The sequence below is a fragment of the Carassius auratus genome, unplaced genomic scaffold (assembly GCF_003368295.1).
Source record: "Carassius auratus strain Wakin unplaced genomic scaffold, ASM336829v1 scaf_tig00216047, whole genome shotgun sequence".
Taxonomy (NCBI): domain Eukaryota; kingdom Metazoa; phylum Chordata; class Actinopteri; order Cypriniformes; family Cyprinidae; genus Carassius; species Carassius auratus.
Genome location: NW_020528379.1, coordinates 63,546 through 79,111, shown reverse-complemented (window position 1 = coordinate 79,111; position 15,566 = coordinate 63,546). Strand labels below are relative to the sequence as shown.

Below are 15,566 nucleotides of genomic sequence, written 5' to 3'. Positions count from 1 at the left end.
TATCTTTGAATTAGTTCAGACATTTTATTCAGCATTCCAAATAATTGAATAATTTGGTGTAAAATTAATAGAGATGCATAGATACTGCACTCTTGTACTCGTACTCATAAAAATGCCCGATTCTAAAAGCCGATGCTACACAGCGTGTGAATAGAGCTGTGTCCAAAAAAAGAAACACCGACAACAGAACAACAGAGAGTAGAATGGAGTTATTAAAGATTAAGGATGTCTATGAAGTACATGTAAGTAATTAATATAATGCAAAAATTCAATAAACACGTCTGTGTAGCGAAGGTGCATGAGCTGATAAGCAGAGCGTGCTTAGTGGATTGAGCGCGCGGTGGCACAGATGCGCAAGCTTATCGAGTGAATATAGACATCACTTGAAAGTTTGTAGTTCAGTCAGATATCTCAAAAGCAGTTAAGTAAAACAATGCACAACTTACTAGTTATAAATGTTTCTCTCTAATTTTGAACCAAAATGTGTGCATGCTGCTCATTGTTTAGCTTGCTTTTAAAAGCCAAAGTATACTTCGTTCTTTACTTGTACATGAGGGTCCGTGTACAGTGTGGGTGAAGTAAATCACATCACCAAAATAGTACACGTGCACTCAGATAATGTATAATGAGTGGTTTCCTGCATTCTCTTAGGAAATCATCTTGTGATTACAGTATTGAGCTGCTGCAATGGAGCAGCTCTAATGCGCCATTAGAATTAATGTGTCATTAAAACAGTGAAAGTAACAAAAGCTTATAAAATACATTTTATCAGGTAAATTAAGTGTGGAAATTACTGAGGGAAAGTTCTGTTTGCTAAATGAAGCCAACTAACATGATTCATGTTATTATTATTATTTTGTTTCTGCACCCAATTTTTTTTTTTTTTTTTTTTTTTTTTACAAATGCTGTGAAAATACAGGTACTGGTATTGGTATTGGTATTGGTATTGGTATTGGTATTGGTATTGGTATTGGTATCGACGAGTACCAAAACTGAAAGTTATCAATATTGAACTTGTTTTGAAAAATGTGGTTATCGGTGCATTGCTAGAAATTAATAGAAATAATGATTCAATCTAAAGAAATATGATGTAAACATGCAAATAGTATTTATCCAAGTTTGCACACTTTTGTACATAAAACTGCATTGGATGTTGTTTAGCAAAGCCGGTGATCACAAATAAACCAGAGCAGAAGCAAGTCTCAAAATTTCAATAACTATCGTTTGATTTTACATATTGATTTTGCACTCCTGACAGATATAAAAAAATTACAGTAACTTTAAAAGTTTTTTTTTAGAACTAGAGTCCTAAATCCTTCTGTTGATAAACTATGTCATTATGATACATTTGTCAAGATTAAATGTGAATATCACAGTCAATGTAAACAACAGTCTAGGGCCTTTGTCAATCTTTGCATCTAAAGTGGTTGAAATCTGGTCTCAAAAGAGAATTGCTTAGGAAGCAGGATTTCTTTCTGATTTCCTTGATGTCATCACAACACATTCTTTTGATTTGCAGGAGTTTCACTCTCACCTTGAGGGTACGCACATACATTTTGCCAGGATAGATCATAGCTGGACTCCCTCTTGTGGTCAGGAAGAGTAACAGACACACTCATTAATTTCTAATGCAAGCTGCTCCAGCCTTCCTTGTCATTGGGTATGAGTGTTTTTGTTTGTATTATAGTATTTGTTTTGCTTTGACTTTTAGCAGACCATTAGCCATTAGTGGGGGCCAGCAATTGGTGGGGTCGTCATTGTTTTGACAGATTTAGTTACAGAAGCACCCAGATCAATTATTTAGCAGAGCCATGCATGGTTGCAGGATTAATGGTGCGTGTGGCGTATAAATCAAGCAGCAGTCTTGAACCACTTCAGGAGAGAGGAAACAAGAATAAAGCTTGTGGAAAAGGCATTAGCGTCCACATTCATTCTCCAAGCGAGCATTCCTAACCTTGAGACAGCACAAGTGCCACAGACATTCAGCGTGCTACCAGTCACAAATAAAACCTGCCGTTTTCCAGCAAAGCAAAGCTCTGATAACTAACACCTGCTCTCTGTCACATTAGATCATCTGAAATGTGGGAAGCGCACTGAAGGACAGAGTCATCATATCACTCATGAGCAAGGATAAAATGGGGCGGCCCATATCTGTAATTGGGGAAAGTAAACTGTTGAGGGGATTGAGCTCCAGAGATACTGAATGTCACATAACTCACCCACTCCACTCCACCTTTTCTCTGTACCTCTGCTGCCTGTCTGTCGAATGCCAGTATTTTTGTCCACGCGTACAGACTAAAATATGGATGTTATGGGTCCTTTTTATTGTTTATACAAGGATGTTCTATAGGATATTTGTTTTCAGTACAGATGAAGGCAGGTGTAGATGTGGCAAAAGGGCATTCAACTTTTAGTTTAAATTCTTGATTGACTGTATTCCCTGAGAACCCAGTGAAAATCTGAAAAGTGTTTTGTTTCATCCAAACTACAGAAGCTATGGACAGTTATACATGATCCAGTTATACATAATGAGTAGCCATTGTATTATGTAAACTGAATATAACTAAAGATGAAATATTTTCCTTTATATTAGAGAAGGTTGCGGGCATATGGCCAGGCTGGAATATGTCATGAGAAGAGGGTAGCCATGATTGCAAGTAAGACAGAGACTCTAGTAAGACAGAGACTGTATAGTTGGGAGGACAGAGGGGGCTGCTGCCCAGGGCAGATAAACACAGGTTCCAGTCATCAGTCTCTGTGAGACTGCGAGAGAAGGAACAGGCTCTGGTCCAGACAGATGCACCACCAAGCCAGCTCACAAAACATCTCATAATAAGTCAGCCAGACATGGGCCTCAGAAATGATGTGTCACTTCTCATTCTCCTTGCCTTCTATCTTGCTCTAGCTCCTTTAGTTTTTGTCTCTTTGTCTCCCCCTCTCTCTCTCATAACACAGTCTCCTTGTAGCTGGGCTCCACTGTCCGTGTGTGTGTGTGTGTGTGTGTTTTCAGCACAAGACCACAAACACTTCAAGTCTCTTATGTTTTCTTTTATATGAATAAAAAGTGAAGTTCAGTCTGTGGAATGTTTTATATTTCCCTCCCCATGCAGTTCTACAGTAAGTGATCATTTGGGAGTAGCATGTTCTAGTTCTGACAAAGCATGTATTTTGGTACACTTTAGTAGTAGTCTAGGGGTAATTTAGTTAAATTAAGAGAGAGAGAGAGAGAGACAGAGAGAGAGATAGATTAAATTAAATGTATTTTTATATATAGAAATTAAAATGTCATTTTTTTATATTATATTGTCATTATTAGGATTATTTTCATTTTATATAAAAAAAAATCTGTTAACATTTAAGATTTAGTCACCACATTATTACATTTTGTAGGCCTGTCTTTTGCAGCTTGTGCACCACATTTTTTGATTAATTGCCCAGTTTCTTATTTGGATTGAAATCAGGCTCATTCACCTTTTTGTTCTTGAGCTGCTTCAGTGTTAATTTGGCTTGTGATTTGGGAGTAAATGTGGACATGTTACTCGGGTTCGTCAGGCCTGTATCTGTGCTGCTAGTTAATGTTGGACTGATCGCTCTGTCTGTCACTCTGTGATAATATCAAGCTGTCCCAAACTGTTCCAAGCCATCTGGATCCTGACTTTCCACCATGCTCCAAAATAGAGTGGCTCCTCTCTGGCCCATTGGAGCTCAGAGCAAGTGTGATATGACTTTTTGTTTACATGTTTAAAATATACATATGTGTTGGCATTATAACATTTTACATACACAATTGTATTTATGGATGCATATATTGGTATAATTTTATATAATCAAAAGTACATAAAAAATATGGTCCCAAGGCTGTTTATTTGTTGTCTAATCTTTATATAACAAACATAACAAATTTAATGTCAGAAAGCATGTATGTGTTTAGAGGAGCATACCTCCAGTTCCAGAGCAGGAAATGCGGTTTGGCCCGGACTGACCTCACTTGACCCCTTCGCCCCAACCTCCCCATCCCATCACACCTCCACCACCTCCAGCCTGTGTTTGCACAAGGAAGATTAAGCTGCTCTAACGAAGCCGTGTTTACAAATATGCAGGCAGAGGAACAGGGCAAGCAACGCTGAGGAGGAATGGAATACAAATTGCTTTTTTTTTATCTCTCTCTGGACCGGGGCTTGAGAAAATGCATTTGCGATTGGTGTTCCTCTGCCTGTGAAGGATAAAGCCTTTGCTCTGTGTTTGGGTGCTGGTTAGCATTCATGCTCTCTCTCTCTCCCTCTCACTGTACCTCGTGTTCTCTTTCTCCCCTCCTTTTCTCCTCCATCCCAGGGTCTGATTTTCTGGTTTCACTGGTAATCAAGTAGTCTCTTGGCTCTCCTCTGATGTCTCGCTGACTGTCTCTCTCTCTTTTCTCTCTTTTTTGAAGAGACTCTTTATGATTAACAGTCTCTGTGAGCGGGCTTTCTGTTTGTGTGGGAGCTGGCAGAAATGAAAAGAGCATAAACTGTACATCAAGCTGGAAGATCTATAACTGTGTGCTAATCACTGCTAATACAATTATGTGGAGCTACAGATTCTCAGCAAATGCTGTGGAAATGGCTGGAAAAGTCCACAGAAAAATGAAAATTCTGTCATCATGTATTCACCCTCATGTCATTCCAAAACTGAATGACTTACTATTTTCTGGGTGACACAAAATAAATATATTTTGAAGAATGTTGGTAACCAAACAGTTTTGGTTATCATTGAACATCTTCTTTTAACATAAAAAATGTTGCCATGAACACATATTACTGGTACTTTCTTTTAACAGATTCCACTATTTTCTCTTTTCCATACAGCAAAAGTGAATGAGGTACAGATGTTGAGAGGCATCAAAAATAACAAGTGCCATTACAGTCCATACGACTCATGTGCCATATTCCAAATTCAAATTTCCCCGTTAAATCTGGCATTTTGTAGTTGGCACAAATAACAGCTTATATTTTATCATATCAAATGGCTTTGGAAGATTTGAAATATAACACACAAGACATGATCCATGTTTATGGTCCTTTTATTGTGTTTTTTCGTACTTTTCATTTCCATTCACATTTATTGCATGGGGAAAAAAAACAACTGCTAAAATATTTCCTTTAGTATTCTAAAGATTCTTGTAGCGTTGTGTTAAACGGTTTAAGCCACTTTCCATATTTTGACACAGTCGAGTCATTGTGTTTGTCTGCTCAGAGTTTGTTGTGAGCATTTGAAGCTGTTCAAAAAGCATGAGAACTGTTTCCCCAGGGAGCAAAGCTTTGTGCATAAATATTTAGCACAAATGGAAATAAAACAAAGTGCCACATGTTCTGTAATGCTATTCATGCGAACCAGCCTCTGATTCACATTCAGAAGTCTAATATTACCGAATTGTGTTTACGAATCACTTGCACTCTCTGAACTTGAATGTTGATAGTTCCAGAAATTTAAGCATGCTGAAAAACATCAGCTGTTTTCAGATGACCCCTGACCTTTGACCCCAACAAAAGGAACTGACCGTCTTTTTGCCTTTCTTTTAGCTTCCGTAATGAAACTCGGAATCTCATGAATTGTGGGATGCTATGGCTGATGGAGACACAGATTTATTATTCAGCATGCCGGTAGGGTTCGGCCCACCACGGGCAGGGATCAGGAGGAGGTAGAGGAGAGAATGGGATCTCAGACAGGGTGAGGATGTGAATGGAAAATGAGGAGAGACAGTTCCCCCATACTTCAAAGTTTTTCAGTATGTTGAAGGGGAATTATCTCTCAATACTTGTGATATTTTTGACAAGGAACGGCAACGCCGAACCTTTTTTCTCTTCAAATTTAAGAGATAAACTCTCTTCAAAGCTTTGAGGAAAGTTTCTGTAATTGTTATATTAGACACCAACAATCCCTCCCTACAGGCAGCTAATCTCTCGTTTTAGCTTTCTATCCGTTTGACTCCAGCATGTCAAGAGCCTCTCCTCAATTTGGTCTCACTCTTTGAAATTCATCTACCATCCTTCGTTGACGCAAATAACCGAACTCTGTGGAGTCCCAAAGGCCTGCGTTCTTTGTGTTAGCAACTCATGCATCACCAGCCCTCTCTGACAGAGAGAAATATGCCATTTATTTTAGTTTCAACCTGATAGGGGAAGACACAGAGCAGAAGAACAACGGGGAAAAATGGTTCTCTTTGTGAATCATGATTCTGTCCACAGAATTCTGTCCAGGCTTCAGGCCCGAAGTCACTTTGTCAAACAGTAGGAAGTAATGGGCTATTACGGTACCCTTACATTGTGACACGAAGAGACTCTTAGTAATGATGGCTCTATACGCTCTGAGCCTGCTCAGCCTGAAGGCTGATAGGTTTCAGATGTGTAAAAGCACTTTTAGACAGCGTATGTTCATCTTGTCTGGATGCCACCTACACCTTCTGTCTGCTAATGATGTAATAGATTAGCAATCAACACTCACTGTCTTTCTCTGTCAGTCTTACTCACAAGTAGGTAAGTAGTCAGTTCCCTTGGATTAACCTGGAGTAAAGTTTCTTAGTCATAGACACAGTGGTGGTAGTTAGGGTTTAGATTGCTAAACCTTGCAGTCACCTAGAGAACTAAAGGTTTAAAAGGAATAGATCACTGTCATTTAAAAATCTTCTCCTCTGCTGATTTTAAATCTCACAGTCTCTTTCTGTTCACACTGTTTAACCACTAAACCACACCGCATATACACAAACTTCAGTCAGTCGCCATTGTCCTTGATGAGCCGAGAGCCATGGTTTGTTTGGTATTCCACAGATGCTCATCATGTGTGAGAGTATGCCGGGGTTTTAGTGTGTAGAGGAGCAGAGGAACATGAGGCATTTGCCACCTCACCATCCCATTACCTCAGCCTGCTCAGGCAGGGCTTTGACCTTGGCAGGCAGGCTGGAGGAGAAAGGGTAATTCTAACCTTTAAAACCTGCTGATTAAAGCTAGTTTTGTGGAATTCGATTCCACTTAATGCCTTTGGCCCAGAGCCCAGGGGCCTAGCATTAACATCAACAGACACTGTCTTCTGCCTGAGACACATGCACCCTCACACACACACACACACACACACATTTGTTGTACTGTCACAGGCATGAGTGTGGGTAATACACATGCTATTCCTCCTCCTTATCTCTTTCTCTCTCTCTCTCTCTCTCTCCCTGCGTGCAGTGATATTGGGTAGTCTTAGTTGTACAATATTTCCTCTGTGTTGTTGTTTTTGTGATATTGATGCATGGCTGTTTTCACTTGTCTAGTTTGAGTAATTAATTCCCCCTTTCTGGGTCTGTGTATAAACTATTTTTGTTCATTTACAGCATGAAAAGTATTTTTAGAAGCCAAATGACCATAACTTTCTGTTTTTGTGCAAGCAGTTTTGTTCGGTGACGATCATGGTCTCCTTACCTTCATTTATTTTAATGCAGCTTTGGTTTCAAATGTGGTGGCAGAGGTGTTGTAGGATTGAAGATGGCTAAACTCAAAGAGATGATTCTGCTTACTAGAGATGATACTGCTAATTTCATACTAGTATATGATACTAGCAGGGCTGTGCCCCATTCAGAATTGAATAGAGGATTCTTTCATTTAAATTCAGTTCAGTTTAGCCCCTGAATTGGTAATAAATTGAGGTAGTAAACATTTCTTAGAGAATAATTTACTCACCCTCATGTTGATTCAAACCTCCATGACTTATTTTCTTTTGTGTTTAAAATAAGAAAACAGTTTTGAGAAGATACAAAGGATGATTAAATGATGACAGAATTTAAACGTATTCCTTTAATGTTCTAACATAAAATGTATATGACTACAGGGATTGTCAAAACAAAATTTGAATGATGGCTTGAAAAAACAACTGGTGTAAATAGATGTTAAAGTTGTTTTTGGGAAATTCTTGGTGGGAAAATGGTTTTAAGAACTGTCTCTTAACTGATGCTGTAAACTACACAGGGAACCATCCTTTGGCACATTACTGTAATATTAAAGCTTAAATTTAGCAACAGAGCTATTATATTCAACTGTTATTTATTTTCAGATATCACAATTACACTCAAATAAAAATGTTAATCTCTGTTTACAACTCATTTGAACATATTTTCATAAAACTCATTTGCACACATCTTCATAAATACCTGTCTTCATGCCAGATTTATTCAAACACATATATCATTATAAATAGAAAAGCTGCTCTTTAGTGTTGTTTTATAGCTAACTAATAAATTGTGAACAGTAGCACTTAGCTGAGGTAAATGCCACGTTAAGTGACATACTGTTCACAATCTGTTTTATTGACATCTTTCCACAATTGAAACACTGGTTGAGTGATAACATGGCTGGTGACATGATAAGACATGATACATTTTGGTAAGTTATACTGTATCTTTCAACATACCTTCTGATGCTCATTCATGTTTATTTTGTGCTGTAACTTATTAAAGTGGAAGAGACTCGCACTCCAAGTGGCTGCTTGAACTGAGGTGCTGCAACAATTTGTCACGTCACATTTAAAGCAACACTACAAACTTTATCTGTGTTTGAAATGAGCAAAAATGTATATGATGAGCGAGTACATCATAAATTCTTCTACCAAACCACCTTTTTGACCAAATCACTACAGTACAGTTACAATAAGTGATTATTTTTGGACTATTGCTGCCTGTTCGGTTTGTCACCGGATTAACACATACCTGCGTAAATCGCCATAGACATAAACTTGGAGAAGTAGCTCTGGTTAGAATGTTCTTCTGCGGGATGCGTGCAGTTCTGTTTATTAACCGCTAGAGTGCCAAAATGTACATAGTGTTGCTTTAACTTTTATAACTATTTTCCTGTTTTTAAACAGGAAAATTGTTTGTAAATAATGCAATAAGCTCTCTTCCAATAGTGTCTGTGCAATCAGTCAGTCAAGCATCCTTAACCAAGCAAGCCAAAAAAGTCATCTAAAAGTTAAAAGCACCAAAATGGTCAATGGGACATGACCTTATAAACACAAAATCTGAATCAAAATTTCAATTACTTATTGTATCGTGTTGTGTTTTTGGGTTTAAAGGAAATGTCTGTGAACTTAACAGGTAATGTCCTGAAAGCAAAATTTTTTCTGAAAATATAAAGCTTTCTGCACACAGAGGTGCATAAATGTTATTAGTGTGGAATGGAAATAAGTAGTGATTGGCTATGGCAGTCAGAGTCGTAGTGACAGCTTGATAACTGCTTTAACTACCCATTTGGGTTCATTAGACTTGTTCTCCCCTGAAAGAGGCTGAATAACTTGCAAGGACAGGATACATATTTGGCAAGTCTATATGCCTGATTGATAATACAGAACTTTGAACTTTGTTTTTGTCTTTGTAATGAAATTGTGACTCTGCAGTATATCTGATGGCTCAAGATTTCATAACCAAAACATGCTTGTGAGGGTTTGCATGTCATGTACGCACATAGTTATCCTGATCTGTTCAGTATTGCTGAAAGAAGAGTAAGGAATGACAAATGTACATGTTCAAGTGATTGGTAATAGATTTGTCTTGATTATCTACAAGGTCTCGGCTCACTATATCACTCTAAGAGGTAATTCATCAAGTTGTCCCCAATGCGCTCTCAAATTGTATGATTGAGTATTCCCAACTGGATTCACTGTCTGATAAATTATTCCTTGTGTAGCAAGTGCTAAGACAAAACTCTATCAAGGTTAGCGTGGGATTCGGTATAGCTGCTATACCAGACTAGACAAATACTCTGCAGTGTCTGGTTTCCCTCAGAGGCCTCAATCAGGGTACGCACAATATTTAATTTGACGCAAATGAAAATGAGGCTTTGAGGTATAAAATCTGAGTCTGTTTAATAAGACAAGACACTACAGGAAAAATGTTGCCAGTATTTTCTAGTTTATTACGTGATCCACAATGTAATGTAAAAAAAAACTTCAACTCTAATGTCAACAGAATGAAACACACGTTTTGAACCTGATTTTTTAAATTCCCCCTTTTTTTGTTCTGGAAATGTATGAAAATTATTTAAATTTCATATTTAAACATAACATTTCAGAAGACAAAACAATTGTCTTAATGTACTTTGATCATCATTGCAAGAAAGTATTGCGATTTCTATTAGTTAAAAATTTTACCCTATTCACATGTATTGTCTTGTTTATATTGCACTGTTAAACTGTACAATGTATTAAATGGACTGTTTGTCTGTTCCTCACAGCCTCATTTTGATTCACATTACATTAAACAGCATCTACCATGATAAGATTCATTGTAAGCATGTAGTATCACGACCACTCACAGTGTCACATCATAAAACAACAAATTGGTACCATACTTAAGATGCCATGGTCTGATTAAGTGTGCCTTCTCACATCATTATGGCCTAATGAGAGAGTCTCACATCTTTGGTAGGTTGGACACCTTGCCTTCATACCTGCCTGGCTGCCTTGATTGATGGCTTGGCATAACACCTGCTATGATGACTTGCACAATTAGCGTGTCCTAATCACAGCTCCACCGTCGGACCATGAAAAATCTGACCAAAGTGTTCATCCCCTCTGTTGACCATTACTGACCCCTAGCAGAGCACATGGACGCTGGTTTTACACAAAAATAATCGTATTACTCTCGGACAACGAAAAATTCTGATCGCAGCGTTTATGCCCATTTTCCAACCTGGTCAATTCATCTCAGATGATCCAGTGAAGGTTGCTTGAGCTTTTGTTTAAACTACATGGGGATGATCACCCAATTAAGCAACCAATTTTACCATTTTTAGACCACTTGAAAGACTATCCCCTACAATTTATATCCCAAATGGCCCATTTCATAACAAAATCTCATCTATGGTCTGTTTTAGATGTGCACTGAGAACAGTTTGTAATTTGTAGTCTTGCTGTTGCTTCAAATGATGAGTTAAGTCAGATTGAGAAATGGAGAGAAGTCCTGCATGATTGTGGGAACATAATTATGCCTTAATTGCTTGCCATTTGATGTGCTGTCATTTGTCACAGCTCACAGACAGCAAATAATGGCTTCTGTCATTGTCAGTTTGTCACATTGCCATGCAGCCTTGAGAAAGAATCAGCAAAAAGCTGAATGATATTTGTCTTGAATTACTGATAAGCTAGTCTGCATTAAAGGGTTTACAGTTTTCTTATTTTCTTTGTTGTGTGTATTATATTAAATGTTTTGGGAGGATGCAGAATGGTCAGCCTACCTGTTCCTGGTTAGTTTGTATGTGAATGTATTTTATAAACTGAATATATGCTCTGTTCAGAGACCAGAAGACCAATAAACAAAGGCTGTCTGAGGCTAATTTATCTACTTTCCAGTCCACTCAGTGGGAAGAAGAGTAAATATATATAGGCATATATATTGCAGAAATGTGTCAAAAATATAATGCACCTGACAAATAGTTTTAAACATATTTGTATTTCTTTCTTCTAGTGTCACGCCATTAGCTTAGCAACATGCTAAATAGATAAATCAGTTCAAGAGTTGAGCCTTTCTGTCTTGCATGCCACTCTGAATCACTTTGAATCCTATGTAGGCAACAGGCAGCTCGCTACATTTTGTAACAAAGTTATATTGTTGTGTATGTGTGTAAACTCTGACAGTATGCAGACTGCATGTGTGTAGCCTTTGGACGGTTTACATTAATTCTCGTATCAGCTCTGACAGGTGCTCCAGTCTGACATGGCCCAGGTGTCTTGTTTTTGCCTGCTGAACACTTTGTATTTCTTAAACTGAGTAAACAGAAGCTGCCTGGGGCTAATTTATTCACTCTCCTGTCCGCACAGTGGGATGAACAATAAGGAACTGCGCACACTGTCAATACTGTGGAACAGACGCTCGTAGCGCCTGGTACATATAGCAGACATCCACATACAGGCATTATCTGGACAAATGTGTTCTTATATGTTTGGATCCAAAGCTGGATGGAAGACCTATGTAGAAAAGCAGTGGTGTTTGATGTACTTTTGAAATGAAGAGGCATTGCTTCCCTTGCCTACAGAAAGCCTTCCAGAGATCTCCTCTGTCTGTCTGTTCCTCTCGGATTAGCAGAGGAATACCTGTGAGAGACTCAGTGCTCTGCTGACTAAAGTGTTTGTTTGCCCAGACACCTGTGTTAGCACAAAAGACACACTCGCTTGTTTGTTTTATGCTCCTGCTGGTGATAGAAGGAAAGAGATAGACTGACTTTGGCTGAATGTTCTGAATGGAATACTGTCTTACTGCTATATGAATGCACTGTAAATAATGTATTTGGACCGGCTACAGTACATGATTTCTACGTTGCATGTTTAATTCAGCAATTTACTGTTATCATCACAAAAATTAACCTTTTGTTAGTATTTGAAATATATGCGCTATTCACACAACCATTCAAAAGTTTGAGGTCAGTAAGAAGTTTTAATGTTTTTGAAAGAAGTCTCTCCTGATGATTTATTTAATCAAAAAATACAATAAAACAGAAATATTGTTTATATTATTACAATTTTACTAAACACAAATAACTGTTGTGTATTATGTTATATTCTAAAATGTAATTTATGCCTGTGATGGCAAAGGTGTATTTTCACCAGCCATTTCTCCAGACATCAGTGTCACATGATCCTTCAGAAATCATATGCTGATTTTGCTTATAATCAGTGTTGAAAACAGTTGTCCTGATCATAATTTTCCTGACCCCAAACTTTTGAACGGTAATTTATCTTAACTCTTTGCAATCTGATCAAATGATAAGTCATTAAAAATATGTAAAAATTACGACTGATATTAACCTGTTTATAGTTTATTCATAACACAATACATGGGAGGTTAACTGAAGGGATACACTGTTCTGTGCAGTATGCTCTGTGTATACTGCTCCTTTTGGTAAATGTCATAAGTCATCCAGGGATTCTGTGCATATAGAAAACTGTCACACTGTGAACAGTATACACTGGTTAATAGACATCCATATTATTTGTTAGTATGGACCCATAGAATGTACTAGACTGATGTAAAAACCTATAGTATTAAATATAAAATATGTATAAAATATGGTTTTGTAGAAACAATCTTGAAAACCAGAGGAGAGTGAGTTTCTCCTGCAGAGATTTGTTTTCTCTCAAGGTTTGATCATCCTCTCATCTATACCATGTTAGGAATTGTCAAGGCTCTTTTGAACTGATATTGTGAAGAGTGCTGTAGAAGAGCTACCTGTACCTTGAATTGAACTATACAGTAGTTTCAATTGTACACTTTCTAATTTTACCTTTAGGTTTAGTCTCGCACAGCAAACAATGAACTCATTTCTTATCGTATTCCATATTAGCTTGTCATTGCACTATAACGGTGCCCATAACCTCCCTTAGAACTTCAAAAATCCATTATTTCATAGTGCATGGCGTGTGTGTATCTGCAGGCATGTGTGTACACGTGTGCATACATCCATGCAAATGTGTGTGTGTGTGTGTGTGTGCATGTGAAAATGCTTTGTTTTCCAATTCTCGGCAGGTAAATAAATATTCCCTGTGTGAATTGTAGAGGATTCGTAACCATAGAAATGGATATTTGATTTATTCCAGAAAGAGCCAAGCTCTTTGACTTGAGTGCATGCAAACAATATGTTTTGGCGTGAAAGCCGGCACCCAGCAGCACAGCATCTCAGATGTCTTCTCAAAATAACGACTCATTCCAACCCTGGCAGACCTCTTGAGTGTCCTGGCTGTTCCCTGGCCACATGGGCGAGTGTTGCTCATCATCCTGTACGGGCCGCTAATGCCAGCAAATATTTTTGACTCGTTTGTATAAATTATAAATTAGTTTGTTGTTGTTGAGTAGATCTGTTGAAGTGTCTGTTAAAGTATGTCAATTTCTATTCAAGTTTAACACTGTCAGAGAGATGGATCCTCTTAACCACTACCATAACTTTGTTTTCAGACTTCGCCATTGTGTTCTCTACTAACTATGTGTCTGTGTGTGTGTTTCTTTCCCTAGTGTCTGTACGGCTGTTATGTCCACTCCTCCATCATCCCCACCTTCCACCGCAGGTGCTACTGGCTTTTACAGGTAAGACAGTCAGAGACTTGTCCCTCTTTTTCCCCTTTTTGTTTGGACCTAAGTAACACACCTTCAGGTGTAATTCAGCTCTAATGGAGACAGGCAGGGAGATTAAACATAACCTCTCAGCCTGCTGGAGCCTGAGCCTGAGACTGATCAAAGCTAACCTCGAATATACAGCCCATCACAGGCAGAGGTCCAGGGAGGAAATGCATGCAGATGAAGCTTTAAAAGATCACAGACAATAGATGTCCATGGTTTTTGGACATATGCTTAGGGGGATGGACTCAGAAGTGTCAACAACCATCAATCATGAAACACAACAATTGCATAACCTTTTTCAATCTAAAAGCATTTTACACTGATCAGAAAGCAATTTGATTTAGCAATCTGAATTAGAAAAAAAGGCTTGACTTTAGCAATCACTAATTAATGTTAAAATTGATGTTTATTTTGTAGGGTTCACTGTGATACAAAAGTGTTCTTAATTGGAAGAACATTAGTGATTCAGCAGCAACATATTTACTACAGGCTTTGAAAAAAGGAAAGTGAAAGCTTGCGAAGCAACATTTCCATCCTCACAGAAATATTATTCTCAGTCTGTCCCATGTTGAGTTGACTTGTGTTCTGCTTCACTGCTGCTTAAGATGCTCAATTTCTGTGTCCAGGACAGAGCAGGATGTTCCAGCATGACTTTGTCCTATACGTATGATATCTGTCTCCGGGGCCTGGCAGCACCCTCACTGTGTCCCATTAGAATCAGCTTCAGACGGGCCGCCCAGTGTCCATTTGCTTACTGTCTGATACATACTGCATAAAAATCTCATCAGTTTTGATCTTCTGACCATAAAATATAAGTGTAAATATGAAACACACTCATGGCGATCAATTTACATGTGAGTGGGCATCTATTCTGTCCTGAGCCAGACTAAAGTGCTAATGTGCACCAGACTTTTTGTGGTTTTGTCAGAATTCTGTTTATGCAATGCTTGTACCAGAGTGCAGATTCATAAAGGTTACAAGGCCACTAAGAATGCACATAACCCAATCCAAGGACAGTCAAGCCTCAAACAATGACAAAACTACATTTTCAGGGAATGTGATCACAGAGAAGGAGCAAAAGAAGGGGAAAATGTAGAGAGCAAAGAGACTGTAAGTGTGGCTGCCTTTTTATCCAGTCCAGATCTTCTATATTGAGAAAAGTCTCAGTAATAAGACAGGGGACGAGAGGAGGTAATGAGAAAAGAAGTCTATGAGGAATCTTGGCACTCCTTCCCTCTAAAAAGTCTTTCCCTCAGATAGTGACTCATTCTTCCAGGCATGTCTTTGTGGTATTGCGCAACTCTGCTCTTCTCGCTCTGCATAATGGCAGAGATCTGCTGAGGGGTCTTATTATTGCCACTTACCCATAATGCTTTGCACCTCGTTGGTCCTTCTAAAAAGTTTTCACTCATGCAGAATAGACTGTCTGGGAGAGGGAATGGCTGTTTAGAGA

General features: G+C 38.3%; 1 protein-coding gene across 1 annotated transcript in view; it reads left to right on the top strand.

Moving 5' to 3' along the window:
• LOC113096960 (calmodulin-binding transcription activator 1-like) overlaps nt 1–15,566 on the top strand; it is a gene marked incomplete at its 3' end in the record, with an annotated part of 313,244 nt that overhangs the window by 245,461 nt on the left and 52,217 nt on the right. The window contains exon 5 of the mRNA XM_026262176.1: nt 14,009–14,080. Coding sequence (XP_026117961.1) covers nt 14,009–14,080 — 72 coding nt within the window. The remainder of the gene's footprint in view (nt 1–14,008; nt 14,081–15,566) is intronic.